This window comes from Hyperolius riggenbachi, chromosome 4, assembly GCF_040937935.1.
Source record: "Hyperolius riggenbachi isolate aHypRig1 chromosome 4, aHypRig1.pri, whole genome shotgun sequence".
Lineage (NCBI taxonomy): Eukaryota > Metazoa > Chordata > Amphibia > Anura > Hyperoliidae > Hyperolius > Hyperolius riggenbachi.
The window spans coordinates 413,495,271-413,520,552 of NC_090649.1; the positions used below are offsets into that span (position 1 = coordinate 413,495,271).

General features: G+C 42.8%; 1 protein-coding gene across 1 annotated transcript in view; it reads left to right on the plus strand.

Moving 5' to 3' along the window:
* The window catches only part of CCT4 (chaperonin containing TCP1 subunit 4), a 45,780-nt gene extending 25,903 nt beyond the window's left edge, over positions 1–19,877 (plus strand). The window contains exons 7-14 of the mRNA XM_068232376.1: positions 78–210; positions 1,347–1,486; positions 6,981–7,077; positions 7,934–8,044; positions 14,713–14,843; positions 16,589–16,823; positions 16,906–17,019; positions 19,742–19,877. Coding sequence (XP_068088477.1) covers positions 78–210; positions 1,347–1,486; positions 6,981–7,077; positions 7,934–8,044; positions 14,713–14,843; positions 16,589–16,823; positions 16,906–17,019; positions 19,742–19,756 — 976 coding nt within the window. The 3' untranslated portion in view covers positions 19,757–19,877. The remainder of the gene's footprint in view (positions 1–77; positions 211–1,346; positions 1,487–6,980; positions 7,078–7,933; positions 8,045–14,712; positions 14,844–16,588; positions 16,824–16,905; positions 17,020–19,741) is intronic.
* The last annotated feature ends 5,405 nt before the right edge of the window (positions 19,878–25,282 follow it).

Sequence of the window (25,282 nt, forward strand, 5' to 3'; positions counted from 1 at the left end):
AGAGCAATTATTTCTTGGCACTAGAAGGGTGGTTTATTGTCTCTGATTTTTGTTAATAAAGCTTTGTTACTGTTTAGGGGAACCATTGATGACTGTGAAATGGTTGAAGGACTCGTGCTGACACAGAAGGTTGCAAACACCGGAGTAACACGTGTTGAGAAGGCAAAGATTGGCCTCATACAGTTCTGCCTGTCCGCGCCAAAAACAGATGTAAGTGACAGGTGTTTCTTACTCCGCTGCTGTTAAAATTAAATCAGGGGTATCGAAGTCTAATACAAAGTGAGCTGAAATTAAGCTCTGGCCAAGTCGCGAGCCAACCTCAAATTCTAGTGGCCACCTCTCTCCCTTTTATAAGTTCCCTGGTGTCTAATAGCCCAACACCCCCCATCCCCTATACAGTTTCCTGATTTTTAGTGATCCTCCGTATGTCATCTATATAATTATGTATTTAGTGGCCCCCTCCTTCCCCCATACAGTTCCCTGGTGTCTAGTGGCTCCCTACCCTCTCCTGTACAGGTCCCTGGTATCTAGTGCTGTCCCCCTTGCCATATGGCTTCCCTGGTGATCTAGGGCTTACCCTCCAATATAGCTTCTCTGATGGCCTAGGGTGGGCCAAACATAATGCAAAGTGGGGAAACCACCTGAGGGCCAAATCTGATGGCTCAGAGGGCCAGATTTGGCCCATGGGCCGGAGTTTTACATGTATGCATTAAATGATTGGGTCACGTTTTCTGAAATCAATATACTAATTGTACTGTGGAATGTTGTAGGAATTAATTGGATCACAGTTTAGCCTCTCGTCACCATTCATTAAGTTGCCCACTAATGGGGAAATTTACAGTGAAGTATCACCCAAGTGAACAGATAAATGCAAACTGATAGACACAAAATAATTCTTGTTTATGTCCCAATTCGACTGATTGTTCAATGAAAATTTCATGAATCGAAAAAGTTTTTATGATCGGTTGAGATTGATAGGAAGTACAGATTGGTTTGTTGTTGGTAAAATAATTGATGTATTAAGACATTTTATTTCCGAACAGATTTATCTGATCACTTAGGCGATTCTTCGCTGAAAATTGTACAGTTAGTGGGCAACTGTGTAAGATATTGCAAGTAGTGTGTGAGCCGGTGAAAGACGGTCTGTATAAATTATTTTTTTTTTTGTAGGCGCCTGGCTACCAATATTTGTGCAGTCCTTTTTGCGGCAGGCCAAAGCCTGTATTGTGCGCAAGCTAAGATCCATATACTTTTTTGCAAACAGTTCTTTGCTATTTGCTATTTTTGCAGTGCATTTAGCCAGTATGGCTAGGATTGCAACCACTAAAAATGCTCTCTAATTTCAGATGGACAATCAGATAGTGGTGTCAGACTATGCACAGATGGACCGAGTGTTGCGTGAAGAGCGGACCTACATCCTCAATCTTGTGAAACAGATTAAGAAGGCTGGTTGTAATGTGCTTCTTATTCAAAAGTCTATTTTAAGGTGTGCAATCCTATCACATTGCTTGTTTCTATTCAACAGCTCTACAGTTAATGCGCTAAATTAGCAAGATAAAGCATAAGCTTTTAACATTAAATAACCTCCTTATCTATTATGTGTACTATAGAATCCATTTCTAATTTTGCTGTATTCCCCTTAAATTTAAAGTGTACCTGAGAATGGGGCAGGAGAAAAAATGCATACCTGGGGCTTCCTCGTCGTCCACCGCCACTGGCTGGATCCTTCACAATTGGCCCCAGAAGTCCTTCAGTCTGCGCAGTCTGGCCACATGAACTCCTCCATGGCAGGGAGAGTCCTACACAGTAGTAGTGCACATGGGCAGAACGCTCGGGGGCGTGCACACTGGTTGGCCACGCAGTATGTCTCAGACTGGAGGACTTTCCGGAGCCAATTGTGGAAGATCCACGTGGTGCAGGAGGATGGTGAGGGAGGGATCAGCCTGGAGGAGGCTGGATGAAGCCCCAGCTATGTGTTAAAAAAAATGTATCCTGCCTTATCTTAGGTTTACTTTAAAACCCTCTGGTTGCCTGTTTGATTTTGCTTTATCCACAGTCTGCATACGTACACCAGTAGGACTGTGGCTGCTGCAATTCAGTTTGACCTCCTCTTCCCTGCGACCCCACCATCCTCTGTTACTGTAAAAGCTATGTACAAATGCTGGATTGAACTCTGCCATAGTGGCTGAGAGTCTAGTGGGAAACTGTGTGTACGGCAGGCACGCATCTGCTGAAGATCCAGCACACCGGATCTTAAGTGGTCTCCGAGGCCAATAATCGTTCTCACCACTACCCCACCTGTTGGAAGTAACTCGCCGCTAGTTTTTCATGCTATAGTCTAACATTGTTTAACTAAAATTTGTTAAACAATGTTTAGCAGCGATCACAAGCGATTTCAATCACTGCCACAGTGCCACTATCGACTCCTTGTGTTCTGAATTTTTTTTTTTTTTTTAAACACGTCAAGTTTATTTAGAGTTTGACAACAGATGGAAAATATACAATACAGGTAGAATCCCATAAAGAGTGCATATAGATAACATACATCATTGAGCCAAAGGCCTTCATCACATCAGGATACAAAAGAACAGACACTCATCATAGGACAAGTGAGTAGCTTGGAAGGTAACATTAATAACAACAAACTTGGCGTGTTAGTGGTAGGATAGCCATTTTAAAATAATCAATAATTTACAACGGAGAACATTACACTTTTCAGTGCAATATAGCGCTATTTACCTAGGGACAAGCGAAGAAGAGCCTGTCCAGTAGGAGAGATAGCGGAAAACATTTTGCTTGGCGGTATCCGGTATCAGGGGATAAATGTAAGTGGTTTATATATTTAGGAGGTATGTGGGCATGCTAAATTTTAGTAAATCTGGAGTTAGTCCATTCAAACCATATATTTTCAAATTTGGCAGAGGCATTTCTATGCTGATATACGGCTCTACGGTATGGTAACACCGTGTTGACTGCTTTAATCCAGTCTGTGCAGGTGGGGACCATGGGTGTTATCCAGTTTTTAGTAAGCTGTTTGCAAGCTAGATGCAGAGTTTCCAGTGCAAATTGCTTATGATACTTGCTAGGTAGAGTAACTGAGAAAATGTTTAGAAGACAAGTTTTAGCATCACAAACGAGTGGGCATCCCATGTGATCATTCAGAAATTTGATTATCTGCTTCCAAAAAGTTTTTACTCGTGGGCATGACCATATCATATGCAGAAAAGTGCCTTTGCCATTTCGACATTTAGGGCAGAGATCATCAGCGCCTTGTTTAAATTTTGATAATCTTACAGGGGTAAGGAAGGCTCTATGGAGTACATACAGGTATAGTAGACGATCGGGCAGGTGTGGGGAGATCTTGACTACACTGGAGAGAGCGTCATCCCAATTATCTTCGGAAACATTGCCTATTTCCCTATCCCAGAAAATGCGTTTCTGATATATACGGTGGGTAGCCTCAGGTGTAATTAATTCACTATATAGAAGTGTGATCAGCTGTTTAGAGGAGGCGCCTCTAACAATATCTAAGAGGGGCGAATTTACGAAATCTTTGGGGAAGTTTTCAAACTGAGTATGCAATGCATGTCTTAGGCCCAGATATCTAAGGTAGGCTGATTGTGGAAGGTCAAATTCTGCTGCAAGTTGATCAAAGGTTTTTATTATTCCCCCAAGAAAGAGTTGATGTAGAAACCTAACACCCTTGGTAAACCACCAGTCAGCATCCGAGAGTCTACTGAGTTCTTTTAAGTTTTGATTCTCCCATAAAGGAGTGAGCCGGAAAGCCTCCTTGGTATGCAGTATATCAGTGTTTCTCAACATTTTATTGGTATGTACCCCTTTTAAAACCCTGTACTCACCGAGTACCCCCTAGCATAGTAAACATCATCACAAGTACCCCTTACAAAATATATATTTAATCATAGTACATGATAATTGGTTCTAAACAATTTCCAAGCATTTACTATTGCTTTTAATTAGCTAAAATACTAACTTGGTGTTGTTTAAATAAGATTTATCTTTTTCTAAAACTGTAAATTTGATATTCTTGGTTAAGTATATCAAGCCCGAGTACCCCCTGGAACCATCAAAAGTACCCCCTGGGGTACGCGTACCACACGTTAAGAACCTAGGCAGTATATGATGGGATCGGTCCCATACTTTAAGTATTTCCTTCAAAGTGGGGAGGAGGGACTGTGATCTACCCACTCCCTTAAATCCTTTAAGGGTATTGTAGTAGGGGTCTTTATTGTGATAGGGGAGCAGGGAAAATATGTTTTGTAGAGCTGGTTTTCCTTCCCTGAACCCATCATATAGATGTCAGTGTTCTCCCCAGAATTTTTTTCCAGCCGGGTGGCATGAAAAAGTAGCCGGGTGGGGCGAGATGAAAGAATGCAGGGCCGGTGCTTCTCTACACATTTCTGCTTACAGCAGAGGTGGAGTTGAGCTGATGACAGCCGGGTGGTCACCAAAACTAGCCGGGTGGAGCACCCAGCTAAAAGAGCCTGGGGAGAACACTGGATGTGATAGCTGAGATGCTAAATAATACAAATAACAGTTAGGGACTGCAATACCTCCTAAGTCTTTTGGCTGCTGCAGAACAGAGAGAGAGAGGCGGTGACGTTGCTTGGCCCATATAAAGCAGGCTAACTGGGAATGCAGCCTCGAGAAAGCCGTTGAGTGAAGAAAAACTGGAGAGTGCCAGGATACGTATAAGATTTTAGGTAAAATAATCATTTTAAATAAATTGGCGCGTCCAGTAGCATTTAAAGGGAGTTTCTCCCATGCCTTAAGTTTGGCACTGATTTGATTTAGTAGTGGATCTAGATTTAGTGAAATGAAATCTCCCGGTGATCTCGAAACTACAATACCCAGGTATGTAAAGGAGCTCACCCACTGGAGAGGGGTAGAAAGATGATGCTGGGCTGGTGGGAAAAGGTCAACTGGCATGAGAGATGATTTAGCCCAGTTTATTCTGAGACCTGAATAGGAGCCATACTGGTTAATTACCTGTAATGTTTGCATAAGTGAGTCGCCTGGGTCAGATAGGTAGACCAGCATATCGTCTGCATAAAGGCTGATCTTGTCAGTCCTACCACCCTTAACCCAACCCCGGATTTTACTGTCTGCCCGAATCATGGCTGCTAGAGGCTCGACAGCCAGGTCAAAAAGTGGAGAAAGGGGGCAACCCTGACGGGTACCCCAGTGGAGGGTGAATAAAGTGGAGAGCCATCCGTTAACTTTTACTCGTGCCACTGGGTTAGTGTATAGGAGTTTTATCCAGTCAATAAAAGATGGACCGAATCCGAGTCTGTGCAGGACCGCAAACAGAAAATCCCACTCCACAGTATCAAAAGCCTTTTCGGCGTCAAGGGATAGTACTACTCTAGTGCCAACCTCATCATATTGGGTCTGCAGGTTAAGAAAAAGGCGACGTAGATTGAGTGCTGTAGAGCGGTCCGGCACAAACCCAGACTGGTCCCTGTGTATTAAGGAGCGTGAAACTATACTTAAACGGCGTGCAAGAATTTTAGCTAGTATCTTCACATCTGTTTGGAGTAGTGATATGGGTCGATATGCTTCACAACGGTTTGGTGGCTTATCAGGTTTTAGTATTAAAGTAATAATAGCCTCTCTCATAGAGTAGGGAAGCTCATGTTCTTCCTTAGCGGCTCTGTATAGTTGCAGGAGCTTAGGGGCAAAAAAGGTAGAGTGCAGTTTATACAGTTCTATGGGTAATCCATCTGACCCAGGCGACTTGGAGGCTGGGAAAGAGGAAATAGCCTCTTCCACCTCCTTTACAGTAATGGGAGCGTCTAGGTTAGCTGCTTGGGATGCAGATAGAGTAGGAAGTTCGATTGCATTCAAATAATCAGAGATCTCGGATGCTGACCTGGTGGACTGGCTAGCATACAGGTCGCTATAGTAAGATACGAATCTAGAGAGGATTTCCTCTGGTGAGGACAGCATTTGACCTCCTGTATCCTCAACCCCCAGAACCACCTGTGGAGACTGCTGCTGACGTGATATTTTGGCAAGTATAGCGCCACACTTATCACCATTCTCATACCAGTTTTGTTTAGTAAATAACGTTTTCCTGTTTGCTTTTTCAGTTAATGGCTGCTCAAGATTGCGTAATTTAAGTTTATAATGAGCTTCATTTGTTGGATTAGGCAAGTTACCATATATAGTTTCTGCTTTGGACAGTTCTTCACGAATAGAGGCTTCTGATAGTGGTGTTCTGAAATTTTTTAAGTGATAAACCTGAAAAAGAAAGTGTTCGCCCTCCTGCTGACACTGGACTAGAGGCTAAGTTCACAGGGACACGTTCTTAGTTTTGAAGGACTCAACCAATTCAAAAGCAGACTGCATCTGACACTAAATGTGGGAGAGAAGTGGAGATGTGGGGTCATAGATGCATATATGGTGTAGTTGTTTTCTTATTAAGCCTTTTTGGGAAACCATATTCTTTCTCAATTAACGGTTTGTCCTTTATGTTCTTTCCTGTTGGTCCTTTTCTTTTACACTTTTTTTTTCCCTACTTTACCTACTTGAGATTTATCAGAGTTTGTCTCCCATTAGCAACATTTTGGTATTAAGACTACTCTAGGCCACCATCCACTCTTATTTCAGTGACGATAGTCTCTATAATCTTCAGATGTGTGGACTATGCGAGATTCATGTAATGGATTGTTTGAGTTTGTCACAAATGTGATCAGTTTTAAGAAGCAAATCTGTGGCCCTGTATGGGATATGTAATGAAATACGTGTCTTTACCTTACATGTAAAGAAAGAGTATCTGTCTTTACCATGTCAAAAAAATAAACCCATAAAATCTTTTATTACAAAATGTTAGGAATGCTAACAGAGGAAAGCTTGGGTTTGAGGGTACCCAGAGCTGGACTTTGTTTCCACTAAATGTCCATCTCTGTAGTGACTGAGCTGTGTGTAATTTTTGATCTTTCTGTTCTTGTTACCAGGGATGCACTTAGTGATCTGGCCTTACACTTCTTAAATAAAATGAAGATAATGGTTGTGAAGGACATTGAGAGAGAAGACATAGAATTCATATGCAAGGTGAGCTGTATGGGCTGTTTGCGTTTTTGTCTTGCTTCCCTCTCCCCATTGTAATTATTATTAACCACTTCAGGATTCTGTGTACGCTTAAGTACGCCCCTGAATCCTGAAGTGGATTCCATGGAAACGGCCGTTCCATGTCAGCTCACGGAGGGTGTCTCCGTGAACACCCTGCGAGCCGATCGGTGTTTACATGTATACGGCGCTGCCTCTGATTGGCCGGGGATCGCCGGCATCTGATAGGCTAAAGCCTATCCCATCAGGCGTATGACGGAAATCCGCAAGCGCAAGCAGCCGGCGGCGATCAGACACCCCCCCCCCCCCCTAGCAGGACATCCCCCTAGTGGGGGAAAAAAGGGTGGCAGTCTGATCGCCCTAGCTGCCAGCTGATCGGTGCTGCGGGCTGGAGAGCCCACGCAGCACTGATCAGCAAAAAACCCTGTGGTACAGAAGTGGTTAAAGTGGACCTTATCTCAGATTTTCCTCTCTGCTCTAAAAGATAAGTAACAGCTTAATGACCTTTTATAGGAAATATTTTTGTTACAGCTGATACAGATTCTGCAATAAATCTGCAGTGTCTACTTCTTGTTTTCATGGAAACAGACATAGGGTTAACATCCTGTATCTACAAATAAGAGATCAAATTACACTTGTGGTTAGTCACAGATTAGGGGAATTAGGCTAAACTCTCTAAATACATAGAGGCTTCATATCTCGGTTTTCCTTCTGTCCTGTGCAAGAGTCCAGGTCCACTTTAAGACCACATGAAGGTATTTCTCATGTATCAAGTTTCTGTATGCAGAAGATAACTGACATGCACATTAATGGTTAAGCTTCTTTTCCTTTCTGTTTACAGACCATTGGAACAAAACCAGTTGCACACATTGACCAGTTCACAGCAGAGATGCTGGCGTCAGCTGAGCTGGCTGAAGAAGTTAGTCTCAACGGATCTGGAAAACTAGTAAAGGTAATTTTACAAGGTTTTTTTTCAGGGCCCGGGAGTCTTTTTGTTCGAAAAATTTAAATCCAGGATCGCCTGAGTTATAATAAAACAAAAAAAGAAGAAAAAAACCCTTTCAGCAGGCACCTGCATAAGAATGAAGTCACATTTTGCAAATCTGCAAAAATGTCCTTGCTTGTGTCTAATGATTTGGGGCCTCTCTCCACTCGTCACTTTTTTTTTTTTTCTCTGTGCGTCTTCTGCACAGGGGAACTGCAACCAATGTTAATCAATGGGCGAGTTCACACTAGAATGCATTTTTCACATGCAGGAAAACAATTGACAGCAATGCAGCACTGTCAGACAACTCATGCAGAAGAACTAATGCACAGAAAAACTGACAAGTGGAGACAAGCCTTTTAAAGAGAACCAGAGATGAAGCACCCTCTTGTATTTTACCTTATAAATCAGTGGGAACATGACAGTAAACACCTAATCTGCTCTTTGTTTCATTGTTCTCTGTTTAATCTGATTGTTATCACCTCTGATAAGAATCCCCGACTGAGCACTCAGTCTAGCTTTGCTACTGAAAGATTATAGCTGAGTCTGTCTTCTCTGTTGTCTTTTCAAGCCCAAACCTGCCCCCTTGTGGCTCTGCTATGACTCCGCTATAATTATTCCTGGCAAAGCCAGACTGAATGCTCAGTCCGGGATTCTTATCACAGCTGATAACAGACACTTTTTTAGCAGTGAGGATGAAACAGAGCAGGGTAAGTGTTTTCTCTAATGTTCTTACTGATCTATATGGTAAAATACACAAGGGTGCTTCATCTCTGGTTCCCTTTAAAGAGAAGTGACACAGAACATTTTATATTATTGTGTAAATAAATTAGGTACACACGCACACATAATGAAAACAACTTTTTTCTCTTTCTCCCAAACCAGGGTGAGCATGCAGTTTTATTTACTGTCAACATAATCCAGGGCTGTGGAGTCGGAGTCGGGGCAATTTTGGGTGCCTGGAGTCGGGAAAAAATGCTCCGACTCCTAATGAATTTAAACTGTAATTAAAATAGAAAATATGATAAAATGTTCTATTTCTCAGATAATAGTCATAAATTTATACATACAGTAATAGCTGTGCTTAGTCCACACAAAAAAAATAAACCAATCAAAATTAGTTACTTGTGCTGCGTCAAGAAAGCAGTCCCTGTATTTTTAAAGTCAGATATACACATCTGATTGTGACTGTACAGTGTATATATGATGTCTACACAGAAATCTCTTATATACTAAATAACATCTATGCTGTAAGTATAAAGCTTGATGTGTACGGGCAGCACGGTGGCGTAGTGGTTAGCTCTCTCGCCTTGCTGCGCTGGGTCCCTGGTTCGAATCCCAGCCAGGGCACTATCTGCAAAGAGTTTGTATGTTCTCTCCGTGTCTGCGTGGGTTTCCTCCGGGCACTCCGGTTTCCTCCCACATTCCAAAAACATACAGATAAGTTAATTGGCTCCCCCTAAAAAAATTGGCCCTAGACTAAAGTACTTACACTACATAATTTAGACATATGGCAATGGTAGGGATTAGATTGTGAGCTCCTTTGAGGGACAGTTAGTGACAAGATATATATATATATATATATATATATATATATATATATATATATATATATATATACACACTGTACAGCGCTGCGTAATATGTCGGCGCTATATAAATACTAAATAATAATAATGTGTAGCCGTGTCACTAATAGAGATGGTCAATGAGATGGAAATAATTCTGTGTTGATTCTGATTTATGCAAATATATGCACTCTCTTTGCTCATGAAATCAAATAATTTGATATGTTGTTAAAATTTGGTTTGGTGACTGCGAATTAAATGGTACCTGAGAAGGATGAAAAGAAAAGTTTTTTTTATACATACCTGGGACTTCTTCCAGCCCCCTTCAGGCTAATTAGTCCCTCGCTGTCCACCTCCACCACCTGGATCTTCCGTTATGAGTCCTGGTAATTCAGCCAGTCAGCGTAGTCTGGCCGCATGCCGCTTCCACAGCCAGGAGCGTTCTGCACCTGCACAATAGTGCTGCGCAGGTGTAGTATGCTCCCGGCGGCGGAGTGTGTGCATGCGCACTACGCCAGACTGGCTCAAGTACCTGGGCTCATAACCGAAGATCCAGGTGGCGGAAGAGGACAGCGAGGGACTGATTAGCCTGAAGGGGGCTGGAGGAAGCACCAGGTATGTATAAAACTTTAATTTCATCTGTCTCAGGTTGACTTTGTTACACAGTAGTACTATACTCTACATATGCCCTCTCCACAGAGCTGCAGGGAATCAACTGAGAATGTTGTGCACATTGAACACAGAGGTGTTGTCTATCACCCATAAACCTGGTTCAGATTGTGCATGAAGAACGTGTAATAGAGGAAGAATCTCCTTATTCCCCTGCAGAGTACCTGCACGTCACTCTTACATGTACCCACAGTCACATTGCCTAGGGCCTGATAGATGTTGTTTGTTCCGGTTTGTACCTTTTACAAGTACTCTTACCAAGGACTAGTTTTAGTCTATGACTAAAGGGAATAAATATGGCAGTCTCCATATCCTTCTCACTTCAGCTGTCTTTTAAAATTCCTAAGCGTTGGTAGTTTAAGAGACTAATTTCATGTTACATACTTTCAATCAACAAGATTGTAATATGCAAATTAGAGGAGTCGGTGGAATCCTAAACTGAGTCGGAGTCGGTGGATTTTTGTACAGACTCCACAGCCCTGATATAATCATTGTGTGACTGCTTTTATTGCACATACCGCAGGAGATATGGAAGTATGTTGAAATGTGCTTAGCATCAAAAATGCAAACGTTACTTTGGTCAGCTCTCCATTTTAATTCCCCAGCACTTTTACAGGAAAACTGTATTGAGGAATGTATCTGTATGACCATCAGCGACTTATAAAATGTCAGAATTAAAGTATGGTTTTACAACGTTTCAGCTGACTCACATCTATATTGCACCAATGCTTCCATTCAGTGCAACACATGCATCTCGTTGGTGCGAAGGCATATCCTTAATTTGATCAATGCCATAGATTTCTGCTGCCCTGAATACTGTGCTGCAAATTACTGCAATGGATATTTGAAAAGGTTTTTGCAAAGCATGACTGTATTGTTATGCATGACGGCAGGGCCGGATTTTCCATAAGGCATTGTAGGCATGTGCCTACTGGCGCCTGATGGAAAGGCAGCTCACTCCCATCCCCTAGTGCTTCCCTCCTTACCTATGCTGAGTCCCGAGCAGAGTGTAAATGAGGTTACTCGCCAGTCTCTTGGCATTTCACTTCAGCCGGGGGCATCTTTATCTACCCAACACTTGGGGACACCTCTAGCTACTTAGTGTTAGGTTATCCAGGGCTGTGGAGTCGGAGTCGTGGAGTCGGGCAATTTTGGGTGCCTGGAGTCGGGGAAAAAATGCTCCGACTCCTAATTAATTTGTAACTGTAATTAAAATAGAAAATATGATGTTCTATTTCTCAGATAATAGGCATTAAAAATAATGTATATATACAGTAATAGCTGTGCTTAGTCCACAAAAATGAAATAAACCAATCAAAATTAGTTACTTGTGCTGCTTCAATAAAGCAGTCCCCGTATTTTTAAGGTCAGATATACATATCTGATTGTGACTGTATATATGTGTACACAGGAATCTCTTATATATACTAAATAACATCTATGCTGTAAGAACAAAGCCTGATGTGTAGCTGTGTCACTAATAGAGATGGTCAATGAGATGGAAATAATTCTGCACTGATGCTGATTTATGCAAATGTATGCACTCCCTTTGCTGATGAAATCAAATAATTTGATATGTTGTTAAAATTTGGTTTAGTGACTACAAATTAAAGGGTACCTGAGACGGATGAAAAGTAAAGTTTTATACATACCTGGGGCTTCCTCCAGCCCCCTTCAGGCTAATCAGTCCCTCGCTGTCGTCCTCCACCACCCGGATCTTCTGCTATGAGTCCTGGTAATTCAGCCAGTCAGCGCTGTCCGGCCGCATGCCGCTCTCACAGCCAGGAACATTCTGCACCTGCGCAATAGTGCTGCACAGGTGTAGTATGCTCCTGGCGGCGGAGTGTGTGCATGCGCACTACGCCAGACTGGCTCAAGTACCTGGACTCATAGCAGAAGATCCAGGTGGTGGAGGAGGACAACGAGGGACTGATTATCCTGAAGGCGGCTGGAGGAAGCCCCAGGTATGTATAAAACTTTAATTTCATCTGTCTCAAGTTTACTTTGTTACACAGTAGTACTATACTCTACATATGCACTCCCCACAGAGCTGCAGGGAATCCACTGAGAATGCTGTGCACATTGAACACAGAGGTGTTGTCTGTCACCCATAAACCTTGTTCAGATTGTGCATGAAGAATGTGTAATAGAGGAAGAATCTCCTCATTCCCCTGCAGAGTACCTGCACATCATTCTTACATGTACCCACACTTACATTGCCTAGGGCCTGATAGATGTTCTTTGTTCCGGTCTGTACCTTTTACAAGTACTCTTACCAAGGACTAGTTTTAGTCTAAAGGGAATAAATATAGTAGTCTACATATCCTTCTCACTTCACTTGTCTTGTAAAATTCCTAAGCGTTGGCAGTTAAGAGACGAATTTCATGTTACATACTTTTAATCAACAAAATTGTAATATGCAAATTAGAGGAGTCGGAGTCGAGGAGTTGGAGTGAGTCGGAGTCGGTGGAATCCTAAACTGAGGAGTCGGAGTCTGTGGATTTTTGGACTGACTCCACAGCCCTGAGGTTATCAGAAGTATCTCAATATTAAGGGGCACCTGTAGCTAACTACATTGGGCAGAGGAGCACGAAGTCTAGGGTGCCAGAACATTTGTGCCTATAGGCTCCTGTGATGTAAATCTGGGCCTGTATAATGGTATACACTGTCCACTGCTGCATCGGACTGTGGCCCTAATGCACTAAGTTTGGTAAATTTTGCTGGCACAAACGTCTGGGGAGTAGTGCATGTTGCTTCATTAGTGCAACTGGCGTTATCTGGGTAATACATGCATTGCTGGATAGTGTAATGGTTAAGGGCTCTGCCTCTGACACAGGAGACCTGGGTTCGAATCTCAGCTCTTCCTGTTCAGTAAGCCAGCAACTATTCAGTTGGAGACCTTAGGCAAGTCTCCCTAACACTGCTACTGCCTATAGAGCGCGTCTTAGTGGCTGCAGCTTTCGTGCTTTGAGTCCGACAGGAGAAAAGCGCTATACATAGGTTATTTGTCTTGTCTTTGTCTTGCTATGGTAACACACGTTACCCAGTAGGGCTGCGCGGTTTTAAACCGAAACCGCGATTCACGTGCAGCCGATTTCAGGATCGTCAGTAGGTTCGGTTTTGGGAGCCACTGATTGGCAGAAACCGTGACTAGCAGTGAATATTTATGATTAATGAGCCGGGCAGCAGGGGGAGGGCGAGTCCAGTCCAGAGCAGCACACAGCGCCACCAATAGCTAGATAGAGATGGTATGACGGAGGCGGTAGGCGGAGCTGTACAGAGGGTGGTACAGAGTGATTGTTGGTGCTGTGTGCTGCTCTGGACTGGACTCGCCCCTCGCTGCCCGGCTCATTAACAATCATAAATATTCGCTGCTAGTCCTAGCTTCTGCCACGCCTCCCCCTTCCAACAACATGGGGGGCGCAGTGATGCATGATTATATTTTCATCAGCTGGCCCCAGGAACTGCCGGGAAGGAAAGAGGCAGAGCCAGCGTGTTAACAGCAGCTGCTGAAAGTGACGAGAGCTAGCCAAGGAGGAAAGGCAGCGCTGTAAGGTTAGACTATTAGGAGGGGCTCCGAACTCTTTCCTGTCCTGGCACCTCTGAGCCCCGCTTCTGTGCTCCGTACACAGATGTCTCCCTCTCTGCACACTTGCTTATAGAAGCAGTGATGGTTTTCTGTCCCTCTCCCTACACTTCCTTAATGCCGCAGCGCTGGTGTTCTGTCTCGATGCTGCGGGTGATGGTCTGAAGGTGATAGATCACCCACTCCTACCCCTCATTGCCCTTCTCACATTCCTCAGCCTTCTCTCACTGTTATTTATGATACTCTGCACTTTAACTATTACCCTGCTGGAAGCTCTGTGGATAGATTAACAAGTTCTCTCGTACACAGTCTGCCTCAATTGTCATCAAAATGTTCTTTATTTATAGCAGGATCTTATACTGGGGCAACTATACTGGAGGCGCTTACCTGGCTAAACTATACTGGGGGCGTTGTGAATTTAGTGCTAAAGCTCGATTTAAAGAAAATCGCAATTTCAATTTTTTCCTAAAATCGTGCAGCCCTATTACCCAGGTAATACAAGTTGCTATAATTGCATAACCCAGGCTTCTCCCTGTGCACATTAAATTTACTGAAACTTAGTGCATTAGACCCTATGTGTGAAAGGTGCTTTGACTTGGAATGAACATGCATTCAATGAAGTTAAAACATGGGATCTGCATATTTCTTAGAATCGCAGCTCATAATAAGATGAAGAATCAAACTGGCATGCAGATATCTGCAATAACAGCCACTATTTCTCTTAGGCTTGCGAGTCTACAAAGAGAACAGGATCTTGAAGTTTGCTTCTCCCCCTGTGAAATCTAACTTTAATCGTGTCTTCTGCCCTGCAGATAACTGGCTGTGCCAATCCTGGAAAAACGGTTACAATTGTTGTTCGTGGATCAAATAAACTGGTCATCGAAGAGGCAGAACGCTCTATTCACGATGCACTTTGTGTTATTCGCTGCTTGGTCAAAAAGAGGTATTTGTAAACCAATTGAATTTACTTTCACGTTTGAGACACTATTTCTGTATTGGCCCACTTTGCCCTTAAAGGAATACCAATGTGACATGAGCAGAAAGATGCGTATGTACAGTGCCAAACACACAAATAACTATGCTGTGTTCCCTTTTTTCTTTTTCTGCCTGAAAGAGTTAAACATCAGGAATGTAAGTAACAGTTTCTGTCCAGTCAGGACTGGTCAGATTATAGCATACCCCTCGCTGATGAGGAATTACAGCCATTAAACACTTTCCTGACAAAGTTGCTCCTAAGAGCAGGAAAAGTGATAAAAAGGGTCAATAGTTCATAGAAAAACCTGGTTTTGTTAGAATAACTATTGAAGCCAATGATAGTAACGTAGTGAATCTAAACTCCGGGACCCTATAATGTATGCAGACTTACAACTACAGATAACTCTCAGCAACATTTGCTGATTTCACACAGCTTGATAGCAGTCTGTCTGATATCGCTAATAGACACTCCTCAAAGCAGATCATCCACACCAGTTATGAAAAGCTACAACATTTTAACCTCCTTGGCGGTAATCCCGAGCTAGGGTCGGGGTGGAAAATCGCAGCTCAGAGCGGTAATCCCGACCTCTGCTCGGGGTAGCTGCTGGAGGCTGTTTGCAGAGCTATGCGCGCAGCGGGAGCGTTTCTATATACCTCCCGGGTGATCCCGACGTCTGACGCCATTCTCCTTCCTCTTCTCCTGGGCTCTGCTTCCTCCTGGTGAGATCGCCGGCTGTAGTCGTGACAGCCGGCAATTTCACTTTACAGTTGCAGCGCCACCCGGAGGATGGAGGGGAAACTGCAGCACTGGAGCCAGGGAGGTGAGAGATTGCTAGAACTGATGCAGATCTCCCTGGCAGCATGATTTTGTTTTCCAGGTTTTAGGGTCTGGAAGGGTGCAAAATAATTGCACTGCTTTTAGACCCTAAAATCTGGAAAAAAAATCCTAACGCCAGGGGTTTAAATGCATATGTGCATATCTATATAAGATGAACAATTTAACTTTTCCTATGTAGCTGCCACTTACAGAAAGTATTATTCATCTAATGGCTCAGGCAGGATTTTGTCTAGTCCATTGCCTCATGGGAGATTCAAGGTTTCCTTTATTTTGAAAGCATTCCCTGAAAGACACACTGACACAGCTCCAACTGCCAGACTAGTGTCTAGTGAGGCGGCTGTCCATGTCAGACTGTGCATTAATTGCTTTTCCATAAGGGTCCATAGAAACTAGAATCAATTCATAGCAGTCCCATCATTGGCCAGGATGAGGCGCAGTTCGGTATAGTCTCAAATCAATATGAATTACTCTGGATCTGCTCTCAAAAGGATGCTGGACAGACTTTTTTTTTTTTTTTTTTTTTCTCAATAAAGTTAAAAATGGCATACAGTGAAGATTCACACAGGTAAACTGTGCTTAAATCAAAACATAGCCGAAGCTCTGGTTCAAAATCAGATCCTTACCATGAAGAGGGGGAAGCCTCAGGGTCCCATTGACCCAGGAGCAGGGAGAGGGGGGGTGTTATATCTGATTCATATGACATGAAACCTATTGCCTCAATAGTACAATGTAGTGCTGTACAGACTAAGACACATTGGTTCCTCTTACACGTCACCTCTCACTTAACAAAAAATTGTTTTTGAATACTATTACATGGAAATGAAGTGCTCTGTTGTCTAAATTGCCTTTGAAAGTTGCATTGTTTTTTTGTATAGAGCTCTGATTGCTGGAGGAGGAGCTCCTGAGATAGAACTGTCCCTGCGTCTGAATGAATATGCCAGAACTCTGAGTGGCATGGAGTCTTACTGTATCCGAGCCTTTGCAGATGCCCTGGAAGTTATACCATCAACGCTGGCAGAAAATGCAGGGCTTAACCCCATATCCACTGTGACAGAGTTGAGAAACAGGCATGCACAGGGCGAGAAGACGGCTGGAATTAATGTCCGGAAAGTAAGCGCCCTCCCTCTTGTGTGTTTACGGCTTTATCATTCTGACAAATCATCATTGACAAATGGCATTCAATGTTTTACAGGGTGGAATTTCTAACATTTTGGAAGAGCTGGTTGTTCAGCCTTTGCTGGTTTCAATGAGTTCTTTGACCCTTGCTACAGAGACTGTGCGTAGTATCCTGAAGATTGATGATGTGGTAAGTATGCTGTATTTGGTTTGTTTAAAATGGTAGTGCTGTATATTTATAATTGAGGGTTCAAAAAGATAAGCTCATGACGTTAAGTCTCTAAGCTACTCTACAGTGACCAGCTACTAGTTACACTACTCTATACTAACCCCTGCTGCCCCATCAGCTAAGCTGCGCTACACTGTAATACACTAACACTTCAGTACAGTACACTCTGATCTCACCTGATCCTTCTGCTGTGCTCCTCTCCCCCTCCTCTTACAGCTGTGGATATAGCTGTACACTGCAGCTACTTGCTGCTATACAGCTGCAGGACTTCCGTTCCGCGTGACCTCCGTACTTGTGCAATCGTCCTACTACTGTAACATCAGTGGCCATGCGTGATCCTGTCACATGAGCAGAACGGAGGACTTGGAGCTGTATAGCGGCAGACAGCCGCAGTGTATAGCTATAGCCACAGCTGCAGGAGAAGAGTAGCCAGTCTGTCCGCAGAACCGGAGCGAGGAGCGCAGGATCAGGTAAGCGCTTCCCTATGCACTCTGCACATCATTTTACTGTATACTTTGAATATAAGCAGGGCTATATTTCATGTTTTCAGACACGTCAAAGTGATCCAAGACTGCTGTACTTGTATAGTAAAGTACAGTGACCCATAGCTCCTCCTGTAATGGATTATTGTGTAGGTTCAGTTCATAGCACTGGCACTTGTGTGTACATTGTAAATCGAGCGATGTGCTGTTCAACATTAGCCAGCTAGATTGTAGATCTAACTTCCATAGAGAGTAGCAGGAGCTAGGCTAAGTCTGCAGTCATGCCTATATGTGAAGTAGAGTGTCACTCAGTTACTTACAATGCTGACACTGGAGCCAGGGCAACAGTGGTGAACTCGGAATAGTATTAACAGTAGTTACGTGCAGGTTGGGGGCAATGGGAACAGCTGTACAACTAATGTGTTATCCTTTAAAGCAGGGCTCCCTAAACTCCGATCCGTGGCCCGTAGGCTTTGTTGTTGTGCTGTTCTGTGGGCCTGGTCTCCATGTCACGCCCATGGTGCCAGGTGCCCTCCTCTACTTACAGACGCTGGCTTTGCATTGGGAGCTGTATGGAGTATGCTGCAGCACAGGCAGTGTCTGTGAGAGGATGGTGCACCCAGCATTGTGATCTATTCAGAGATTGTTGCGGCTAATACATGACTGCCTGCAAGGGGCATCTGAATGGTATTATTTTAGCTGTAGTTCTGCTCTAATGTAAATCTTTGTGTGTAAAAGTTTGTGGAGGCAGCCTGACTGTTGCCATGGTTGCAAAGCATCAGTTTGTTTTTTAGCATGTTTATAAAATCATGGGTGGCTCTCCTTACTAGACAGTAAAAGGGTTTTTTAAAGCAAACTTGCTATGAGAAATTGATTGAAATTTAGCTACTTGCCTCGGTAGTGGGAATGGTCCAGAGGCTTCCTGGATCTCCTAGCTCTCCATTACTGTCCGGGACCCCCTTCTTCTGGACATGCATGAGTAAGGTCCATGCATGGGAAAAAGTGCGTGTTCTATCTGGCATATGTGGTCCTTACTTATGCATGCCCAGTATAGGTAAGCTCCCAAACAGGAGTGTGGCCACAAGAACGATATTAGGCAAGCTCTTGTTGTATATGTTTTAGATGGACCCAGCACTGGAATAGTGGGGTGTAATACAATCGGGGAAGCCTCTGGATTACCCAGAAGCTTCCCACTACTGAGGCAAGTAGTGTGTAATCCTACCAGAGTGTAGGCTGACCACCACCACCTTGGTCACTGCAGCACTGTGGTCAGGGGTCAGGCCTTTGCATAAGCAGAGCGAAGCCTGTTTTTACTGGTCTGCGCTGCATTGCAATCCTTAGCCTGTCAGTCCAGTGGCATTGCTATGACCCCTGCAGTTTCGCAGGCTAAGAATCCCAACGCAGACCAGTGACAATGCACTCTCTGCTCTGCATATGCTGAAGCCTAACAAGTATTGAGTATGTATATACAGCACTTTTTTTTTTCTTAATTTTTGGCTTTTGGTACCCTTTAATAACAAATATAAATATTTTGAGATCACCAATATTTATCTGTATTTTAATAATGGTGCAGTTACATAAAGGAATCTAAGCCTTTGCATGGAAACAGAGAAGCGGTTTAACACCCAGCATTACAACTTTGCTTTAAAAGATTGCTTACAGCTTAGAAATTATTATGCCAGATTTTTTTTTAAGCAGAAATTCACTGAATGGGTTAAACATGACATTTTAGTGTTGGATTTAACTAGGAATCCACATCCGTTCTTATCTTTAGTTACAAATGTATCTTTGTTTGGAATGCAATTAGACCTCTGAAAAGCCTGCCAGGGAAGCCCTCTTTGTTCTCTCAGAGCAGTGTTTGTTTATTACTTTGTAAATAGATACATTTGTAACTAAACCTAAGCACGGAGGAGGATTTCTAGCTAAATGCAGCACTAAAATGTCATGTTTAATCCATTCAGTGATTTTCTGCTAAAAAAAAAAAAAAAAAAAAAAAATCGGGCATAATCGTTTCTAAGCTGTAAGCAATCTTTTACAGCAAAGTTGAAATGCTGGGTGTTAGACCACTTTAATGTCTCAAAGTTCATACAATTTTGTGCATGCCCATGCGTGCATTTGAGTATCCGGTCTACAGTCTGAGCTTTTTAAAGTTTTTTTAGCTGTACAGAACATATTAATCACATTTTCCTGTTTTTCCCCAGGTAAATACACGATAGAAATTTCATGACCTTTCATGGACTGTTTACTTGGAAGTCTGACATCGTGGCATTCTGTGTACATCAAAGCTGGCTGTTAACCTTTTGTGTCGGCACTTAATTTAATAAAATTGTTATATCAGCTTTGTGTTCAGTATGATTTTTTTTCCCTTTTTATGTCACAAAGGAATACTATTAATTTTAATCCATTTTATGTTTGAAATGGATACTATAATATTTATCCTGCACTCCAGGCAGTATTTTTTTTTTTATTTTTTTTTTTACTTTCTCAACTGGCCTTTCATAAAAAACATACAAAAATGTCAAGGCATTAGTGATGCTCTACTGTGAGTGATATAGAGGCTGCCATATTTATTAATAATGGTCTACATATCCTTTGCCAAGAATATTTCAAGGGAACATAAAGCAAGAGGCATCCATTTTCATTGTCTAATAAATGGCAGTAGCCTGACTTCTGCGCTAATGCTCTGCCTCTAATTGGGGCTGGATTTATAACTCATTCATCTTAGCAATGCTATTATGACACGTCTGATGAAACGGACATGTCAATGCTTTCTCTGTAGGTGTTCCATACCACGGCACAGAACACCCTAGTGTACACCGATCCTTAGTTACGGGTCACACATGGTATCCATGGGAGAGCTACAAGGTGAAAATACTACTAAATGAGGAATGTGGATACTTGGCCTGCTTTACACTGAATCGGCTGCTGTCAGGTTTAACACAACACACAAATGATGCACAGGTTAACGCTTGTTGCTACAAGAGCTTTTAAAGCGCTAATGATTTTGAAAAGCTCTTGCTAATGCAATGCTATGGGGGATTTTTATAAAATCACATCCCTCTAGTAGTGGGATCACACCCATAGCATTACATTAGCAAGAGCTTTTAAAATCACAAAGGGCTTAGAAAAGCTTTTGTAATGTAAACAAGCCCTTAAGATTTTAGTTAGTTTATATTACGCATGCATGTAAACTGACCTATAGTGAAACATGGAAATTCCTTAAGTTAAATTTGCAAGCAAGAAAATTATGACTTAATTTACTATCTCCAGTTTTAATAAAGAACTAGCACAAAAGCAAAAGGATATCCCATCAGGCCTGGAACCCACTGAAATCAGCAAACGCCAAACGCAACCGCTAGCGTTTTGTCTGAGCGGTTTGCAAGCGGATTCATGTGCGTTTTTGGTCATGTTTTGCAACATTGTATTTTTTTGCCCAGCGGGTGCGTAGCGTTTTGCGTTTTTATCCTGATTGGTCCTGTGAATTATTTTTCATTTTGTTACAGTGTGCTGAACCGCAAAACCGCTCAGTTTAGGTTTTGCTGAGCGTTTCCGCTAGCGGTTCAATACTTTACATTGAAGCGCTAACGCTCCCAAAATGCTGCAGGTCCTGCGTTTGCGTTTCTGAGAAACGCAAACGCTCCTGTGGAAGTTGCCCCATCCATTAACATTAGCCCAGCGTTTTGGCAAACTGCTAGCGTATCGCAGTGCTGCCAAAACGCTGCCAAAAGCGCTCCTGTGGGTTCCAGCCCTCAGTGTGTATCCATCAGTGTGTATAGGTAGCACATGCACCTATTTGTGCAGAACCTCCTCTCTCTAATAACTGAATGATGGATGGCTACATAATACTGGGCTACTATTAGAAAATTAGATAACTGAGATAGGTTAGTTCTTTCCAATTGATGTACGTATCACAAGTAACCTTCAGAAGAATGCATGAAAATCCACAAAATCACAATAAGGCTTCTTTCAAACGGGAGGTTGACTTTTGCACTTGCCGAGCAGTTCAGTATCTTGTCTGCTGTTTGCCACTGCAATTCTGGCGTAATTTAAATCGGCCGAATTGCAGCGGTAGTAACACCACACCTGTCAAATGCTGACACGTGGGGGTGTTAGAGTGGCATAGGATCATGACATGTCGTGTATGAGCATGGCTGCAGCCGCACTCAGATCTGACTCAATGGGGGGGCACCTGTCTAGCACCGGAGCGGTAACAAGGCTGGTGCTGGAGAGCAGCTGACAGTCGGTGAATTCATTGATTTTTTTTTTTCGCATCCGGAGAAGATGCGCTTCCGCCATACGTTTCTATGGGAAACAGCCGCTATACATTTAAAATTGTGCAGGTCTCAACTATGCATTTAGTTCTAATTGACAACTTGAACGAATCACATAGAATCCGTTTAGGCTAAGTTCATAGTGGTGTGGTGTAATGCAGCTTTTTGAACTGCAATGCTCAATCTATGCAGCGTTCAGTGTGGAGGGTGTATAACGGGTTGTAGCATCGTAACGCACTGCATGCCGTGTGTTGCCGGTAATGTGAGTGTTAACCATGAAAGTGGACCTGAACTCTCGCACAGGACACAAGAAAATCAGAGAAATGCACCTGTGTGTATTTACAGCATTAAGCCTGTCTAATTCCCCCTCATCTGTGTCTAATCACAAGTTGTAATTTGATCTGTCACCTGACTGCCACGGCAGAGATGGCAGATAAGCTAATTTGAAAGCACAGGCTGTTAGCAATATGTCTGCTTCCATGAATCAGGAATTTGAAACGTTGCAGATTTATTTTTAGGATTTGTATCAGCTGTAACAAAAATGCTTTCTGTTTTTAAAGGTGGTAATTCTGCTGTGTATCTTTTAGAGCAGATAGGACGTTCTGAGTTCAGGTCCACTTGAAGCATACTTTTCATTGACTATGCTTCACTGTAAACGATGCAATGCGAGCACAACATGCGAGGCTGCTGCCCGATCATTTGCGTTGTTCCTGATGTCACAAGGAATGCAATGGCCACTGTGAACATAGCCTCCGGCCCCTTTAACACTACGCTAAAAAACTAATGTTTCAACTCTCCATAGGAGTGCATTGTGAAAAAGCTTTCAGTTAAATTGCTTATACTGCAATTTGAACTGAGCCGTAGGGAAACATGGACATTACATTGCACATCAGTTGTCCTTTCAGTTATAACTGACAGCAACTGATATAGCGTAAAAAGACCGTCTGTTTTTGTGATCTTGCAAAACGGTCTGTTTTTGCCGGGCAGCATGAACTGAGCCTGAATGCAAATATATTAGTACTTAATCCCAGCCAGATCTGAATAATATGCTACCGTTTTTATTACAGGGACATATGCCTTTCCCATTAACAAAGTGACCTATTAAATCCGCCATGGGTTTCAGTGCTATATGTTTGCGACGTTGAACACAAACGCTGTAAAGGTCATGCCTGCATTTTAAATTAGGATCTCTGGTCTCCCTTCTAGCAGGCACAAAACAGCAATATGAAAATGTTGTAGCTAAGCCACTGGCGCGACTTACGTAATCCTATATATACTTTATAGCCCATTTGTATATGCCTACGCTGTTAAATTTCTTGACTTTTGTACATCTTTTACTGACCGTTATGTTATTTCTTTTTGAAAATTGAAAAGCGGTAAACATTTTGAAACCGAAAATGTAGCTGTGCCTAAAATCGCATCCTTCACCCTTTGTCCTCCATTGGCTCTAACCTTGCTTAGGTGGCTATCACTTGGTATTACCTGGCTTGGTAGGATAGCCATTGAAAATAAATGTTCTCCCTAGAGTGCTCTTTTTGATACAAATGCTGCCAATTCCAATCCTGAGACCCTTCTTCCAAAAACTTCACAGTAAATTAGGATAGCAGCTATTGTCCTATATAGGAAGAAAATCAGAGGCAGTATTGGCTGTCCCAACATTGTTTTATTACTGGGCCATGTCTTTAACTGAATACTAGATTGGACCTACTCAGGGCCTGAGCCCACTAACGCAGATGTCCGCTTTTCAGGATCTGTAACATTGATGTGTAACTGAAAAGTGGACAAAAGCTGTGTTAGTGGGCGCAGGGCCTCACTGACAGAGAAAAAGTGGATTCAAAGTATTTTAGTATTTTTTTCAAAGCGATTTCAGACTTGTGCCTAGCGATTTTTGGAGCATTTGGGGTTTTTTTGTTTTTTTACAGTTTGACCTAAAAGTTAACTGTACCAAAAAGCGCTTGGAGAATTGCTCTGTTCAGCGCTTTTTAGAGCGATTTTCTTGTACTTAACATTGAGGCTTAATCGCCTCAAAAAATGCTGCAGGACTTGCGTTTCTCTAAAAATCACATCGCTCTGATGCCTAAACAAGGGGAACTCAGCGGATCGTTCAGAAACAGCCTTATCAGTCCGCCGACAGCGCATACACATGTGCTACTGTTGGCTAAAAGACCGCCCAGCGGGAGGGTCCGGCGGACCTGTCGTTTCCTCTTGTGTGTGTATGCACCTTAAAGAGACTCCGTAACAAAAATTGCATCCTGTTTTTTATCATCCTACAAGTTCCAAAAGCTATTCTAATGTGTTCTGGCTTACTACAGCACTTTCTACTATAACAGTCTCTGTAATAAATCAATGTATCTTTCCCCTGTCAGACTTGTCGGCCTGTGTCTGGAAGGCTGCCAAGTTCTTCAGTGTTGTGGTTCTGTGATGAATCTCCCCCCTCCAGGCACCTCTCTGCACACTGCCTGTGTTATTTAGATTATGGCAGATTCTCTCTTATCTTTTACAAGCTGGATAAATCGTCCTCTGAGCTAGCTGGGCTTTCACATACTGAGGATTACAGACAAGGGCAAAGCTGTTTGCAAGAAGAAAAGAGCAGCCTGAAACTTCAGTGCATGAGAGCAGAAGGGGTAAAGAAACACACAATGATCTCTTGAGATACAAAAGGAAGGGTGTATACAGCCTGCTTGTGTATGGATGTATTTTCTATAACCTACTTCCTGTTTTGGTGGCCATTTTGTTTGTTTATAAACAAACTTTTTAAAACTGTTTTTAACCACTTTTAATGCGGCGGGGAGTGGCGAAATTGTGACAGAGGGTAATAGGAGATGTCCCCTAACGCACTGGTATGTTTACTTTTGTGCGATTTTAACAATACAGATTCTCTAAGGCCCGTGGGCAAAATGTGGCCACCTGAGGCTTTTTTACCGCCCCCCCCCCCCCACCCCCCACACACACACACACACAAAAAGTTTTACTTATAGATGTGGTCAGCTACATCTTTAAATATTGGAGGTCCGCATGTAGAATAGCATTGCTTGGTGCCCATCCACATGAAAGCCAGAAAACAGTAATTCGCTGGTTTCCAATCAAATTCCACATCAGGTGACATTGCTGTCCAATTGGACTGCAGGTTGTCACCTGGGTATGATTCACTGTCTGGCCTGCAAAGACTTCTTCATCATTTTATGTATCATCCGGCCCCCCAGCAGTCTGAAGTATGTTGATCCGGTCCTCCACACAAAACGTTTGGGGACCCCTGCTCTATAAGATCCAGAGGCTTTCCTCTTCTTGAGTTAGTATTTTATTTTGTGCCTGAGGTTTGCCTTTGGTACACTTTAAGAGATTGGATTTGGTCCTCTGGTTAATTGGTAGCCAATGAAATAAAGGGCTTTCCAGAGAGGAGGAGTAAGAAGAAACCTGATTAAGACAAGCAGCTGGGTTCAGTACTGGACTTGCATACAGTTCAATACAGAC